Consider the following 17,836-nt stretch of genomic DNA (forward strand, 5'->3'; position numbering starts at 1 on the left):
GGGTTCTGCAGGGCGCGAACCCCGAGCACGCTGTTCTCAGGCTCACACTTGCTAAGACGGTATTCTGCGGCAAAGCGTTGCTGCTTCGTAAGATTCTGTTTGGTTTTGTTCCAAGGCAGGGCCTCACTACGTAGCTCTCTTTATTCCCAGGGATCTGCCCGCCTCTGCCTTCCCTGTCCTGGGGTCAGAGGCACATGGCTCCACACCGATAGGACACTACTGATTTTACAGTTGTCGAGGCAGAGAACTCCGCTTAACAGAAACATGGAGTGCAGAATGGCAGAAGCCTGTTAGTGACAGTTCAGAAACTCTTGGAAATTCTACCCTAATCCCCAAACAAATATCTATTGAATTTCTTTTTCTTATGAAACTCGCCCGCAACTCGAACTCAAACAGTACGTTTCTCTTTCCTGTCCCTGGGAACTGAACTTAGAGTCCCCATGCAGGAAGTCTCCTAGAACCAAACAGCATTTGAAAAAAAAATCAAACATTTGGACACAATCCATCCACAGGTTCAGTAATTTGATACTTACATGTTGGTGAATGACAATAGAAAAATATCTTTTGTTGTTTTCTGCAGCTTAACTGTATCTCTATCGTACATATTGTTAAACACCACAGGTCACCATACACCACAGTCTCCAATCAGAGCTGAGGTGTTCCACGAAGCCCTCTGTGGGCTCTCCACTACAAGATGGAGTGTGTGTACTCTATGTCCAGAACCAAGGCTGTAGTGAAGTCCCACAACACAAAAGGGTGAATGCTGTCTGCCGAAACACCTGGGGCGCATCTCATTCTGCACTGACTAATTTTGAATTAATTTTTGGTTGCTGCATGAACTTTTTTTTTTTTCCTACTGCCAAAATTTTCACAACTCCTGTATTTAGTTCTGCGACCCCATATGTGACCCAGAGCTAAGAATCAGGTGACGAGTGTGGCATGGTGGCTAAGCTGGCCCAGTCCCTTAGTGCTCTTCAGGTACCTTCCTGTCCTCTTCTTGGTTTGAGCGCTTCAACTTAAGTTTCAGCAGAAGCCCCTAAACATACAACTGGGATTTTTTTTTTATGCCCACACTTTAAGAGAGTCAGGCTGAGGTTGATATCATACTTGCTTGGCTTTTATGTTAAAAAAATTTAAACTTATTTCTTACGTTAGCATGGAAAGCAATGGGTCTCATAGCATCTTCATACATCATTTTGTAATGCTTTTAAGACATTTTAATTGCATTTATTTTACTTTTGCATTATGTGTGTGTATGATGCATGTGTGTGTGTGTGTGTGTGTGTGTGTGTGTGTGGTATGCATTACGCATGCGTGGTCAGAGAACAACTTGTGGGCGTTGGTTCTTCCCTTACACCACGTGGCTCCCACGGATAAAACTCAGGTCATCAGGCTTGGTGGCAAGTGCTTTTCCCCCTGCACCTCTTAACATGTCCCCAATTTGTCACTGCTCCTCCATTTCATTACTACACTCTGTGAGTGTGCCACAAACATTACTCACTAAACTGCTCTCATAAACAGACTCTCCTTATCTTTTGTGTGTGTATGTGTGTGCGTGCGCGCAGCTGGAGTGGTGAAAGATCCTAGAAAATTCAGATTCTCTCTAGGCAGCCACCTACACTTTGGCGGTCACTTGGAGATTCCCTGTGCTCGAAATGAGGGAGGAACATGGGGAGATTTCTTGGCTGCCTCAGCCTCTAAACTTCTAGGAATCCATGACATATAGATGATACTATGAGCAATGTTGAGGCCATTCCCACTGAAAGCCACTGTGTGACACTGATTCTTAGCAACAGTTTGAGTCTAGTCCAGTATGATCTGGGGCATTTGAGGACTGGAATGAAAACAAAGATGTGGACTCTGAGGAAGAAGACAGAGAGGGCAATAAACAAACAAACAGAAAACCCTAGGAACAGGAGCGTGGAAGGAATTCAAGGCCATATCGTATCGCTGGAGAGAAGGAGAGAAAAGAAGCGCAGACAGAGCAAAGCCAGCCTTACCCCACCATCACTGCTATAAACAGCAGCCTCTGTGTATGCGAGGCGGTTTGCAAACCGCATCACCGGCTGACGTCACGTAGGGAAGACTGATGAGGCTCAAACACAAGGAAACGCAAGTGACGATGACCCCTCTCTGCACACAGAGTTAGTTCTTGCACCCTAAAATTCGTGAATGTATTATAAATGCGTAGGAAAAGAACGGGACAAATGTTCACCAGACAGGGGTTGCTGCTGGACATGGAGAACGGACAGATAATCATTTACTTCTTCACTTACAGAGCAAAGGGGTCTTGCTCCATCCTGGCAGCTGGCCTACACAGAGGTTTTCCTAACAGGGCTGTATCCCGGAAATGCAAGCAGGGCTGAGCCTGGCAATATAAACTGGTGACTGTCTCCTTAGCTAATCCCTTCTGATCCCGTGTCTATACGGGGAAACTAAAGAAGGGTGAGTCCGGTCTCTCTGCTGCCAGACTGATGCTTTCTCGGCCACAGTGCTGAGTGGCTGGGCACCAAGTGCAAGTTCTGCCAACGGGGGCACGAATTGCTAATGTGCTGGAGAGAACACAGGGCATGCCTCTGCTCGGATGCTGCCCAGCCGACTTACCAGTCACCACTACTTTCCAGCAAGAGCTGTGATACCTGGCAGCGGCCCAGAGGTCTGCTGCCAGCACCACTCAGACCTCTGAGAACACAGGAAAAAGCAACCCGAAGGGAGAGAGGACTGTAGGAACCTTGTGCAATGCAGCCCGACACCAGCTGCTTGTTCGCTGGTTCTCCAGCTTCAGAATCTAGAGAAACATGGTAGAAAAACGAAGGGTGAATCTGAACACGGGAAGATGAGTTCCTTTTGATACAGGAAAGATTTCTGAAAACCATCTAGGGCTGTGATTTCTAGCCTGGTTTAAGGAGCAAGGATTCCAGGAAGATGAAAAGGATGGAAAGTCCAGAGTTGTCTAAAAAAGACTGTTACGGAGGGGAGCTGGAGGATCCTGTGGATGAAATGGATTTCGAACATGCCTGCAACTTCCTCTTTTTACAAATAAGGAAATTGGGGTTCAAAGAAGAGTCCTGGGAAATACCGTATTCTATCTTAACCAACCTGACCACAATGCCACAAGGTGTGTGGACCCACATATCTTACTCTGTGAGGGACACTGATGAGGAGGCGGGAGTGACTTCAATGCCTTGTAGGGCTGGCTTTGCCCTACAGCCTTGTATCTGGGACCACATGGCCCCTGCTACCTTACTACTTAGGAACTGTATGACAAATGTCTTCCTTCTGAAATCAGAATGCTGCTTGGGGTGAAAAGAGAAAATGATACCATCCAGTTGTATTTTCCTGTTGAAAATCTGGTTCTAAGATTAACTAAAAAAACTTACATTATTTTGTGTCTATCTATACTACCTATGGCAAAATGTGGCCCCTTTCATATGCACTAACTTGCTAAAAAGAGACAGCCTTGTATAGAATGAGATACACAGGGTCCCAAGCCCATGAACTGAAAGTTCAGAATGTAGGTCACAGAAATAATGTCTCATAAAAAGTTGGCATCATATAAATACTTAATCATAGTATGATTAACTTTTGGGTATCATGTTAAATTCCTGAATTCCAAAAGCAACCACTAGAAAAATAGAAAATATTAACTATTACGATAAAGTGCCCAACTAAAAAAAGGTTGAGCTCTGAATCCCGTCCTTGAACCCTGGCTGCCTTCATGAATTTAATTTTAATTATTATCACAACGGCAAACACCTTCATTATGCCACTTAACACCATTTCTGTCCTAATCAACGCTGGCCGCCACAACTCCCGTGTCATTAGCATAGAGACAGGACTTCATAGCAGCAGGTCACCTCCCTCTTTGCAAAGGCTCCAGCACCTTTACCACAGAAAACCAAGCTCTTTATCCATGCACTAAAATAGGCTGAGGCAGGAAGATCCAGAGTTGGACGTTACAGGGGGCAACGAGACAGACCCTATCTCTACAATAATAACTTGAAAAAGTATAAATAAAATTTTTGGGTAGTTAGGTTAGAATGCAATAATTATAGCAGATAATTAAATTTTCTGATGTCCAGAAATTTGCAATAAAAGGAAATCTTGTGTTATTTCAATCTTTAGTAATGAACGCATGGAGGAGCTGATTAAACCAGACTTTGGTTTATCTTGGTTCTTTCCTTAACCACTGTGCTTTCCAGACTTCACCAAAAGCTTTCGGCACCTTTCTGTCTTCCGTCAGTCCCCCCCAGCCGGGCTCCCTCTGGTTCAGAAGGAAGAATCTGAAGGAAAAGACAGACCTTCCTTGGAGGAGGCCTGGGGTCTGCAGCTCAGCAGCGCCGGGCTCTGCCTCTGGGGGGCGCTCTTGCCCCACAGGAAGACGAGCCTGCTGCGGACAGCGGCCATTGTGCATCTCCAGGGCCTTAGGAACGTGGAGTGGGGACTCTCAAATCTTTCTCCAGAGCCCTTTATCCTAGCTTTTGATTTCCTCACTGGGACTCTCTATCCTGAACCAAATGCAGACATTTTCCCCTTCGATTAAAAAGGCAGTGCTCACTCTGAAAATAAGTTACTGGGTCATTAAAACCGATTTTTCCACCCGCGTGTTAGCCACATTTTGAAGATGGAATCTCCCGCAGGATTCAGTGAGGAGGAAACAGCTATGGGCCATTTTCCCGTGACACACTAAAAGGTATTGCTGAAATGTAATTAAAGTGTGTTATTTATACGACTATAATTGTGTAATTAGCTTGGCTTTGGTGCTGAGGGTTTTTTGTTGTTGTTTTTAACCTTTTAGCACATTTACTTTATGTATTGTAGGAATGACAAAACAATAATCCTGCTGGCGCTATAACCAAGTGCATCTTTTACATATTTAGTTTCCAGTGGGCAAAGATAATTAACTTATTCAAAGAGCACTTGGGATGACCATGCTGTACATGCTACTTTGCTTCCACAACCCCTACTGAAGAAAAATGGTGCTGGTTCTGCCTCCAGGTCTCTCCAACAGCTTGCCTTCCCCCCTGCGATTCAGCCTCACACTTCCTCTTGAGACAGAGAAAGCATCCTAATGGACTCGAATCTGATTCAACCACTTCGGCAAACTGTCCCCTCTCCAACACTGATCTTTAAAAACACCAGTTGTGTGTGGGGGGGGCGAGGAAATCATCACAGGGTTTACAGCCTCCCTGGCGACAGTGAGGCCCCTCACTGAACTGTCCTGAGTGTCTCCTGGGTGTGTGGCCCAAGGACAACACCAGCTCACCGAGTGCTGTTTGTTTTTCAGAATGCGAGCTGTGTGTCTACAACAGATGCAGAGGTGGGGGATCGTCCTTTTCCTTATGTGTGACAGGGAGTCACTTCCATAAAACGACTTATTTTCACTGTGGAAAATGCCTCCCTTTCTTAGACGATGGCCCTTTGCTCAGGGCTTTGGCTTGGACTGCTCTTTCCAGCCAAGAACTTCTGGTAAGATGGCATGCACATATTCCCAGGTAGCTTTTCATGAACAAAGACAAAAGATCGGAAGAAAAGATGGAAGGTAAACCAGTATAAAATCAGATGACTCACGCTTAGGACTTGAGGAACTAAGAGGCAGAGCCCTGTTTTCTGGCTGTGGGAGCAAACCCTGGAGGGAAGCAAACAGCAAACAGCAATCACAATCCACAACGCTTGCTCTTCAAAGCAGAGCCCATCCATCGCTGCCTTAAAACCCACAGGCTTGCGCTCTCCATTCTGGAGATTTGGGGAGACATTGAGTTCCAGTATAGAGCATTTAAGGAAAATTAAAAGCCCAATCCAAGGATAGCACAGCTCATCCGTCAACTCCCTTTCAGCTTTTCTGGACTCACGTGTAGTTTACCTAGACAGCTTAGCATCATGCCAAATCCAGTGGGTTTGGAAGCCACAAGGCAACACAGAAGGGAAGGCGTTTTTCCTTAAGGTCTTCACAGATACACTATGTTCACCTCTTAAACTAGGAGGGGCCTGCCCCCCCCCCCCGACTACCAAGCGGTAACCTCCAGGAGGAAACCTCTGAAGCCACCCCCATCCCCCCATCCCCCACCGGGCCCTCGACACTAACTCCATGCCACTTCCCTCTTTCCCAAACAGAGACAACACACAGTCAAGAATCACACACGGGTTAACAGGCTGTGGCTAATGGTTCTGGCTGCCGCTTGCAGTCTCGGCCAGCCAGTTCCCAGAGGAACCGTGCTAAGCCACGGAGGACAGGCCTATACTTTCTGTTTGCCTGGAGCTTCCACACTGCACCACTTCACACCCCTGAAAGGTCTGGATCTATTGGAAGTGGTTCTCTTTCCTGGGGAATTGACTTTTAAGCAGAAGCCAAAGGCTCATCACTTTGCAGAGATGAACAGCTCCCTAGTCTGAGACATTCTAGAAAGAGAAGGTACAACAGCATCCCCCAGGGTCCCAACTGGTGTTTCTGATAGGTAGGAAATATACTTCATTTTCTTTTTAAAGTTGTATGTGTTATGCAAATGTACATGTGGGGGTCAGAGGTCAAGAGCAGATGTCTTTCTTCTGTTGTTTTTTGAAGCGGGGTCTCCCACTGAACCTGCAGCTCCCTGACCAGGAAACAAGGCCCTGGGATCAGCCTGTTTGTCCTGGACCCCAGCACTAGCGTTATAGACCCGTGTTTGTATCTGGATATGTGGTCATATCCAGCATTTACATGGGCCCTGGAGGTCTAATTCAGTCCTCATGTTACAAAGCAAGCCCTTTACCCTCTGTCTCTCCAGAATAGGAAACTTAGTGGGACAAAAAACAAAAAAACAAGCAAAACCAAACAAAACAAAAAAACACAAAAAACAAAAACAAAACAAAACAAAAAAACCACAAAAAAACAAAAAACAATGTTTACTTGTTGGTAAAGGATACCCAGTAATGCCACCACACATAATTTTTCACAAATTTACAACTTTTTTTATGTGTGTTTTGCTTGTAGGTATGTCTGTGTGCCACATGTGTGTAGTGCCCCTGGAGACCAAAAGAGGGCGTTGGATCCTCTGGGACTGGAGTTACACATGTTTGTGAACCACCATGTGGGTGCTGGGAACCAAACCAGAATCTTCTGCAAGAACAACAATTGCCTACCACACACATTTTTAACTGCTTTCTAGAAAAGCTATTCTGAACTCCTGGTGGGGAGCTGAGGGTTGGGAAAGGCCACGATGAGCAAGGGGCGCCCCTAACTCTTCATCAGACACTTTTGGATGACGTGTTAGACAGGTGACTGGGATGAGATAAACTTGGAAGAAACAGAGCCAACTCCCCTGGCACAGCAACCTGGACGATCACCAGCAAAAGGGGACAAGCATGTGAACCGAATGAGGTCCCTTCGGTCCAAGAGTTATCACTACTTGAGGAAGAAAGCCCCCAGGGGGTGTCAAGGGTGGGCAAGGGAATTTAAGATGTCTGGTGCTCTGGTGATGGGAGCTCAGAGCAACACACGACCACAGTTTCTGGGCTCTGCAGCCTCAGTCTGTGAATCTGGTACCCTCTTCACTGTGTGGAAATAAGGGTGACTTGAGACCACCCTTTGATTTCTGTAACAACTTCAGTTTGCTTAAACACACCTCCTGCTGTCAGCCAGAACCTTAAACAGAAACCAGCTCTGTGGTCACAGCTGGGGGAACTCCCGAGGGCAATGTGTGTCCCTGTGCATCTCTTTTTATGTGCGTGTTTACTGGAGAAAGAAACACGGCATCGGAGCAGAACTTATCTTTCAAGTAAATCTGGAAAATCCCGAAACACATGGGAAGTTTCTAAGAGTGAAAAATTTCAAGCTAGTTAGTTAGAAAGCACCTTTTGGATTCAAAGAAGAAAAATACTTGTAGCTCATGTGAAACCACTTCCAAGTGAGCTTGCTATGTATTAGACTTATATGTCAGATCAAAGACTACCAAACTAACATTTGCAAATGAGACAGATTTGGGAATTTAGTAGAGAAAAGGGCTGTGAGTTAAAAATCGTTCTTAGTACAGACCCATCATATAGTCTGACATAGACCCATCATATATTCAGATGTTCGTATAGACCCATCGTATATTCTGATAATACAAACTGGGGCAAAGTACTGAAATGTGCATTTATGGACAGAAACCATCCAACCATATGTAAGTATATGTGACGTATATCACTCAAAATATATGTTTTAATTTCTTAGGAGGGCCTCCAAATTTTAGTTTGCTCTAACTGAAACTTATGAGTCATGATAAATAGAAACTGAAATGAAAAACAACATCACAAGGCTGGGCCTGGAGGTATTCCCACAGCCCAGCACAAGGGAAGGAGATACAGGAGTCTGGCGACGTGAGATCCTGCCTCTAGAACTCAGAAAGAAAGCTATGACATTGTAATTAAGTGACATTTTTCAAATATTAACCATTTCCCAAATTGCATTACTGTATCCTAGAAAACCCGGTAGATACAGAAGAGAACCTTTAATGTAGATAGAGAATGAGAAAAATCTCATGATCACAATTCATCTTAAACAGAAAATTAGAGTATAAAAATCAGTATATATTTTGAAATCTGGTAAGAGAAGAATTCTTATTTATAAGGTATGGGGATAATTGTAAGTATTTTCAAAGCACCTCTATGTTCCACAGAAAAGCTTAAGAACGTTATTAACAATCGTATTAAATTTTCTGTAGCTCTTAGAGTTTTCAAAGCACTTTCCATCTATTATCACCCTTTGCAAATGCAGCTAAGATAGCCTGATAAACTGAGATGCAAAAGGCGTGTCAGTGGGAGGCAAGGTTAAATACCAGAAAGAGGTGAAGTTGCGCAAGTCAAAATATTTAATTCATTTATTTGAAACAAAACCAGCTTGGATTCTATACCTCTGACTGGCTGCCTTCTTGAACAGAAAAGGGATAGAATTCTTTTCATGTGTCTGTGTCAGCAGTTCACAGTCATGGAAAGAAAATCCCAAACTTTATTAGAAGGTAATTAATTCATCATAACCAAAAGCAGAATTTTCCACTTCTTCACAGAGATGAGTTCCTCTTGCTGCATGACTTCACTAAAGCCAGGGAGTAAACTAGTTTAGGCAAATGGGCTTTGGGTGGAAAAACTTGACAGAGCCAATTCTATCTGTCTGTAACTGGCACCGTTTCTTTGTCATGGGGCTTGAAAGCCATCTTTGATTCTTCCTTCCACCCCGTCACCTGCCGAGACCTACTGAGTCTTCTGTGCGTCTTTCAGAGTCCCCCTTTTTCTGGTTCTGTAACCTCTACTTCTTGTTACTACTCCAATACCACTAACCCCCTACCTGGTCCCCACCCTTCCCTCCCGATCCAGCCTAGACACTGGTCTAGCAGTCCTAAAGTTCTCTTCCTCAGCCTTCTGAGTACCAAGCTCCGGACAAAGTTTGTGAATGGTATTATGGACTGCCAATGATCTACCTAAGGTACCAGCTTCGTTTATTGTTGATGTTGTTTTCCATATACTTTCTGATTCAAGCAAACCTGACCATTCATTCGTGGTGTTTTACACCATACCTTCTCCCCCATTCCCAGGGGTCTTCCCCGGTGTCCCCCCTCCCTGAATCCTTTACTAACCACCCCCTCCTCATGTGAGCGCTAACTGTTCTCAACCTTGTCTTCGCTCACATATTTCCTACGGCTCTTTTAGTTTATATTATAACATCCTCCTTTTCTCCCTGAGGACAGATGGTGAGCCTCTTGGGGACAGAGACTGTGTTTGCTCATTGTTAGATCCCTAGCAGGCGAACTGGTTATACCAGTTAAGACCTGATGAATTACAATAAATTATACTTCGTTGTTAAAAATAAACATGAAGGCAAGAAAGGTCATTCTTGACTCAAGTCTTCAAAGAAAAGATGGCCGCTCCAGTTCCCTCAAAATACTGTTAGCCTCTTAATAAGCTATCAACAGCCAGTAAATTACTGAGCCGGTGAATGCAATTCAAAGCATTACATCCATGAGTCATGCCGGCAGCTGGGCGGCTCTCTCCGGCTGCTTGGGTACAGAACGTTCATCAGAGAAGGCTCTGGAACAGCCACAAGAACGAGCCAGTTAACCACAGTGTTAGATGTCACAGCTGGACCGACACCCAGAAGCAGGTCGCTAAGTTTTGCAGGTGGCTCGATTATGTGAACAACACAGGCAAGGGCCCAGCTGCGGAGCGCCAGCTCCACCAACGGGCTCTGACGGGGTGAAGAAGCACATTCTCTATGAGGGGCGCCAGGGGTGTGTGTGCGCAATATGCATGTTCTTAACATGCTGTCAGGAAAAGCAGAAAAGTACTCACAGGTACACTAGACCACATGCAAAACCAGGGAGGTGTTCTTTTTTTTTTTTTTCAATTTTATTTTAGAGAAAGTTCTTAAGATAGTTGACATTCTAACATAAATCTACTAAATTACTTGTTACCTTACACTGAGTTTTAAGTGTTCAAAGAGGAATGAAACCTATTATTTTCTTTTTTTTTTTTCTGCATGTATGTGGAATTCACATGTCTATGTGGAAGCCAGAAGTCCCACTAAGTGTCTTCTTCAGCCGCTCTCCGTCACCAGCTGGTACATTAAGGCAGGGTCTCTCCTGCTGAACCCAGAGCTCACCAGTTTTAGTCTGGCTGGTTGCTTGTTCCGGCCTTTTCCTGTCTCTGCCCTTTACGTGCTGGGATTCAGGCAGGCTGCCACAGCTGCTTGGCTTTTAGACCAGTGGTAGGGACCTGAACTCTGGTCCCTGCAGAACCATCTCCTTGATCATGTGTGTGTGCATGTGCGTGTGTGCGTAAAGGAGTCCAATCTTAAAAATAAATTGCCTTCAGTTAAGATGTTTCTGATGGTAATTACATTGAGTCTTTTGAAATATGTTTTCAAAGAAGGGAGTATCATTAATAAAAAACTTCAAGGAAAGGCCCAGGAGCAGACGTAAAGATAGAGTGTCAGAGCATTTTATTTGATGGGCAACAACGATGCTTAATAGGAACGATACATGAAAAGAAAGCTCACGTTATCTCTAGGTTCTGTTGCAGTCGTACAAGAGAATAGAATACGGGAAACAAGTGGCCTAGGGAGGGCACGACGAGGGACAGGAAGGGACGCGGCAGCAGTGACATGAGTGTGTCCTGAAGAGTGATGGAGAATATCGAGGTTAAACAGTAACGGAACACGTTGAAATGTGATGATAAGGTACTGAGAAAGCGCCACAGCAGTGGAATGAGCCAAGAATGCCTAAGGTTTTAACCAACAGGACTGTAGGAGAAGACCGTTGGTTTACTATGCCTTTAAAGTCGAATCCCAGCCCTGACAGATCAGTACTGTTAAACCTATTGTTAAGAATTAATAACTAAAGTTAGAGAAGGTAAATGGCAAATCAAAGATCTCATGTCTGGTAACAAAGCAGGGGCAGAACACTGGCAGGCTACATTCATTCATCCATCCATCCATCCATCCATCCATCCATCCATCCATCCATCCATCCCCTCAAGAGAGATTTACCAACTTGGTCCTGCTGACCTAGAAGTCCCTAGTGAGGAAAACAGACAAAAGTTCTCAAACTCATTTTATCATCCGGTAAGAAAGAGAGCTAAGTCACTCAATTAACCAGCCTCTAATTTTGAGATCTGATGAGTACTATAAGCAAAGTGGCCATGGGGAAAGAACAGACTGAAACTCGGCATGACAAATTAGATGCCAAGGGTAGAGGAGTCCAACTAAAAAAGATGTAAAGAATGGGAAGGATCCAGCCATGATAAAAAGGGGGAAGGAAAGTACATATAGACGTCTTGAGATGGGTCAACACAGGCAGGAGCTATGGGTCAGGAACACGGTAGCAGGAGTATGCGAGGCGGGGTCGCAGAGTGAGGGGCTGCTGCAAGTTGAAAGTCTGTGCTTCTTTCAAGTACAATGGAACAGCACAGAATAACCTTATTGGGGCTTCGAAAGGACCACGCTGGTCACTATGTGAACAACAGGCAAGAACAGAAACAGAGAGAGCACTTAGCAAGCTCTTGCAAGGTTTCAGGAGAGGAGACATGGAGAGAGACGGTGGTGGTGGTGATGCACAAAAACAGTTCTGAGAGTGATCAGAAAGGCCTTCGGTGGTGAGAACCAAAGGCCTCTCTCCTCTGAACTGTATCCGACGTTATTCCCTTACCATATGTTTATACTAGAAATTAACCAAGCTGGCACTAGCGGCTTAAACCGTGTATTTAAAAAAACCACACAGTACGTACTTTCACACACACATGCCTACTGGTGAGCCTTGCCTTGGTCACTTTGTGGGGTTTATGTGATTCTGAGCCTCAGGCTGTCTATACACAGGGAGAACTCTCTCCTGGGTCAGTTGTGAGAACCATTCTAGCAATTCCAGAATACTAGGCCATCCTGGGACAACAAATGATGGACACTTGTCCCGCTCACCCTACTCTTCTTCCTCCAACAGTGGCATAAGAACACGCAGAACACAGGAGTAACCAGATGAGCGTGATGCCCAGATAATGGGAACACACTCAAGCTTCCTACAGATCCTGTTACCAGAGCCGGAAAGGATTTACATGACAGACCCAACCTCTGTAACATCCGTCTTCACACCTGCCTGGGAGGGTTACCAGGTAAAATATGGAATGACGAGTTAAATTTGGATTTTAACTGAGCAAAAAACCTTCAGATATGCCCGTGTGTGACAACAATTTCTTCTAAAGTTTTTAATTATTTATCTGAAATTCAGACTTACACTAAGCATACTGTAGTTTGAGTTGTGAAATCTGGCAATCTTATGACTAAGGCTCCGTTAGAAACAAATTGTCCTACGATTCTTCCTTCATAGTCCCCATGAGATGCTAATGCTTCTCTGAATAAGATGGATGTCTCCCACCATCACTGTGCTTTTCTTCCATTTCCACACTTTTTTTCATATTTCATTCATCACTTCTCAGTCTAAATACTAAGTGTATAAATGTCAAAATCTAAGGAATGGCACTATATTGGGAATTTTACCATACAGTCATAAAGAATGCTGATCCAAGCATGTGTGTTTGCGATGGACATAGAGGTGTGTACACCTGCTGTGTTAACCTTTTAAAATAAAGATTACAGTAACAGCACATCAGGAATACCTTTTAAGAGTTTTCTAGTCACAGTAAATTAAATTTGCATTCACATTCATGAAAGCTACTTAGATCCCACCGTAGTAGAACCAATTATTGAATAAACGAGAAGAGAAAGCTTTGAATTCACTCAATAATCACTGTCTATCAAAAGCTAAGAGCTGAAAATCCTTCACTTAAAAATCGTAACACATGAAAAGAGTTGAAAAGTGTAGGCCACAGTTTCCTCTGAGTACCCCTCTTGTAATATACACAACTGTTTCAATTTCTGTTTCAGTATGGAGGGAAAAAGTCACAGGAAGCACAAATCCAGTTAAGGACATGCGATGTCCAAAGCAGCATCGGTATCTGCTACTGTTTCACAAGATGAGGAGCTTTCTTGTCCCAGAATGAAAACACACAGAGGAAGTTCTGCTGTTTTATACACAAATTATTTAGTAGTGTGATTTATTTTCATTCTGGTGCAAGCTCACTTATGTACTGTGGACTGGAAACAAAATACTCATAGACTGGTGCTAGTCTGGAGACCACGTTTTGACTACCATCAATGTAGGAGACCCCCGAAATTAATACTTCCTATCTTCAATATGACAAAAATAGAGATCTCCTACTTCTGACCATTCCACTGAACGAGGTTCCTTTTCTTTCACTGAAACAAAGGCACAGATATGTCCTTCATCCCTAACAACCTCCCTGAGTCTAAGGACTATAAAAACAGTACTTGCCCCAAGTTTAGAAAGAAGAGGATGTGTGCTTACTCTTCTTGGCGTAAGTCATTGACGCTGCGGTCCAGTGAGATCATGTCACTTGCCACCATGTTAAATCCAAACTCCTTAATGCTCGCTTGAACTGCTTGCTTGTATTCTGGTCCCAGAACCAATGGCTTGGCTTTCTCTCCAGGGCCACCAACCACTCCGTGAGGCTCGGGTTCTTTGGGCTCAAAGTTACCGAGGACCCCTGGGCGTAGCACAGGATCGTGGTAGGTGAATGTCTGAGGCTTAAACGTGAGGAACTGCCTCTGTATTATGTCTTTTTGGGAATCTCCTCCAGCATGACGCTCCTGTTCATTTTTGGCCTTGTTTTTTCTTCTAATAGACTCTAAGTCCACTTCTACTCCTTCAACATGAGGCCATGGTACCACAGGTTTGAATCTGTCATCCCCAGGAGCTAATCCATTGCCTCCTCGGTTAGGCATGGGGTTATTGACATCTCTGTCTTCCTACACAAAAGGGAGGGACATACAGTGAGTACACGAAGGCATACCAACCTCAGCAGAACTCAAGATAAAAACTTTCATGTTCAAGAAAAGGCTGAGACAATCATAAAACATTTGAAAACGTGAAATGCAAGCAGGACACCATTAATCAGGACACTGGGCTGGAAGACAGCTTTCAGATTGGAAAGGAAGTATGATCAAACGGGCTATTTTCTCACCTTATTATTTCAAAATAAATGAACACATTTTTACTTGTCTCTTTATAAATTTTAAACTCGCTTTAAAAAGATTTCTCAGTGATGGAGACAGACACTTAATTGGTCTAATGGTATAGCGGTGTTTTTCAGTTAGCTGATATATGACAAAGAGAACCTTTTGTTAGCAATACGGCCATATGGTAGCAGTGATATCAGATGGACGTCACCCATCAGCCAGCTGGCTTTGTGCCCCAAATGGCAGAGGAACAAGGTAAACTTATGCATTTGGTCCTAATTCAGGATTTTTCTACTCATTCAGAGTTTGGCTGAGTAAGTACAAAAATAAACAAAACTCAAATAACTGTAACCAAGTCACCATGGCCTTTTAAACTCCTCTCTGTACTTGACTTTGCCACATCCAGTTGATGTGGTAAAGATGGGCCCTGCTTGTAAGAATATTCGGTACATATTCTCTCTTCAGTTTGGACTCTCTTCACCTACGTAGATCATTTAGCCAGAAATCTCCAGTGCTATTGCTTCTGAGGTAAAAGATGTTAACCTTTCGCCAAGCCTTTCATGAAGCGGTGTTTCTCACCATTAGCACCATCTCAGGCGACCTTAAAGAATACCGAAGCGCCTGCTCTCAGGCACAGTGATTTAATTGGTCCGGGCAAGTGGAGTTTTGAAAGCACCCCAGGTTGTAATATGCACCTGAGCTACTGAGAGCTACTAGCTTAAAGTCAGAGTGTTAGCTGTAATTGGGCAGGGGAGGTATGGAGCCAACACAGCTGGGTAGGACGCAAGGCTCCCTGTGAACTGCAAAGTAGGCCAGCTGTCGGCCAGGTCACTCCACACTTCAATTACACCCGTCCCCTAACAGGTCAATAACAGAACTAGCACAATCCAACCTCCTCCCCAAATTTTTAAATTGAATGACCCTGAGAATTAAAGTTCAAAACTTCTTAATGACTACGTGAAAGCTCCAGGTACAGCGGTGATGTTTAGGCTGCCAACTACTTACAATTCATTAGAGATAGAAATTTCTGGAGTAAGTTATTCCAGATGGGAATCTAGGTAAGGAGTGGCTAAGGATTGACTTCAGAGAAATCAAAATCAATTTTTAAAAAATTATCCATTTATTTTAGTAATATTATAGTAACCAATAAGCTACAGACCCAATAGGCACACAATGAAAAGCAAGATGTTCTCCCTTTCCTTCATAGAGGCAATCATAGTTCCCAACTGCTTACACATTTCTCCAGAGATGTGTATGAACATACATGTGTGTTCACATAACAAGCGATTTTAACATGGAATGAAGACATTCGTTACTCCATTAACGAGAACCTATAACATGTTATGATGGATTCAAGGATAAATCCAAAGAACAAACAAGTACATAAATATCAAGAATATTAGCTTATACAGGGCAGCAATCAACTGTACTCTATTCTACACACTTTCTACTTTGGTGGACAAGAATTCTTTGTATATAGTATAAAATGGTCCAACGGTAACAAAAGTGTAACAAATAGGAGAACTGGGTGAACTACACCAGTCATCATCTGGGGTCACTTTAAAGTTTCACACAGCTGTACCTGAGACACGAAAATATAAGATGCAATATAGCTTGACTATACAAATGTGATGCCTTTCTTCCAGAAGATACGGCTTTTGGATCAGGCTTCTGAGCCCCAGGGCTGTGTAGGAGAGACTTAGCTTGAATCTAACTTTTGAGCCCTAATCACATCAGAGGCAAACAACTAGAAAAAGAAAGAATATTGCACCAAGAAGGTAGACGAGGGGAACTTTGGGGGTGGGGAGAGAACCAGCCAGAGGGTAGCAGGGGACACAGAAGGGCAGTGGGGAAGGGGAGCAGGCGGAACAAAATATAATCTCTCTCTTACACACACACACGAGATGCACAGAAACGCCACAACGAAACTCATTACTTTTACATAAGACTTAAAGCAATAACAGTAAATAACTAGGAGGTCATCTTGCCAAGAATGTTCATGAAGGATTGGAGAGTCCCTCGAGATTAGTCAATCATAAGAAGGATGCACCCCACATATGACGAATTCTGCAAGAGAGGGGCAAGCATTGAAGCCAAGGTCTGGCTCCGATGAGGGGAGTGCTGCTTTCTCTCATCTGTTTCCTGGCTCTTTCCAAACACGTACGGTGTTGTAGATGAATCAAAACAGAAATCATTAGAAAACACCGTAGGGCGCAAGAACAGGGTTACTGACATTGAACCAAATTTAACATAGGAAAAAAGCAGACATGCTCTCCCTTCAAATTCTCATATTATCAGTGTGGGAACTGGTAAAAGCTGGGGAAAGGAAACGGCACTGATCATGGATGAGTGGTCTGAAGAGCCATACTACCCACTAACTCACTATGGTAGTTTGCAATTGGCCCCCATAATCTCACAGGGAGAGGAACTATTAGGAGGTTAAAGTAGGTGTGGCCTTGGTGGAGGAAGTGTGTCACTTTGGGGGCGGGCTTTGAGGTCCTATGCTCAAGATACTGCCCAGTGTCACAGACTATTTCCTGTTGCCTTCTGATCAAGATGTAGCCAGCGCCACGTCTGCCTGTGCGCCCTCATGCTCCCCGCCATGATGATATGGACTGAACTTCTGAACTGTAAGTGAGCCACCCCAGTTGAACGTTTTCCTTTACAAGAGCTGCCGTGGTTGTGGTGTCTCTTCACAGCGACAGACAACTGTAACTAAGACACTTATCTAATGTCTCCTGGGAGGAAGCAGTATCAGAAGACCATGGAATAGCACATGAGATGGATTTGCGATGGTTTCTAACTTCATGTGTACCTTCTACTAAAAGCTGACGTAATGGTCGTCAACCTTAAGCTGTTGGCGCTTTTTTAGGGTTCTCTAAGAGGTCTGTTCTACCTTCTTCCCTGGCTACCCCACTTTCTCCCAAGCTCAGTGACTATGTTACACTGATGTCTCTTCTGCTCACTTCCCCGGACCACACCACTCTTCTGATCTCCAGATAACGCACGCAGCTGTTTCCTGAACCTGTCCACCGATCTCCATTATCTCTACTTAACACACCCCCAGTGGGACCTGCCGTTTGCCTCAGGCGACCCTTTCATCGCTGCCTTCCACGCTTCAGGGTCACCCACCCTCTAGTGGGCCTGATGAAGTCCAAAGCCACATTTCCTGTCAACTTCTTGTTTTGTTTTTATCCGTTCTACTGACATCCAGCCCCTCACGAGTCCCTGTCAATTCTGTTGCTGGGTAGCTCTTGCGTTTGACTGCTTCCATTATCCTCGCGGTGACTTACTTCAGTT

The 17,836-nt window shown here is 44.2% G+C and overlaps 1 protein-coding gene across 2 annotated transcripts in view; it reads right to left on the reverse strand.

The window, feature by feature from the left end:
- Galnt7 (polypeptide N-acetylgalactosaminyltransferase 7) overlaps nucleotides 1–17,836 on the reverse strand; it is a 124,997-nt gene that overhangs the window by 44,845 nt on the left and 62,316 nt on the right. For both annotated transcript variants that reach the window (XM_059244931.1, XM_059244930.1), the window contains exon 2: nucleotides 13,866–14,326. In XM_059244931.1, the coding sequence (XP_059100914.1) occupies nucleotides 13,866–14,326 (461 nt within the window). The remainder of the gene's footprint in view (nucleotides 1–13,865; nucleotides 14,327–17,836) is intronic.

This window comes from Peromyscus eremicus, chromosome 17 (assembly GCF_949786415.1).
Source record: "Peromyscus eremicus chromosome 17, PerEre_H2_v1, whole genome shotgun sequence".
Lineage (NCBI taxonomy): Eukaryota > Metazoa > Chordata > Mammalia > Rodentia > Cricetidae > Peromyscus > Peromyscus eremicus.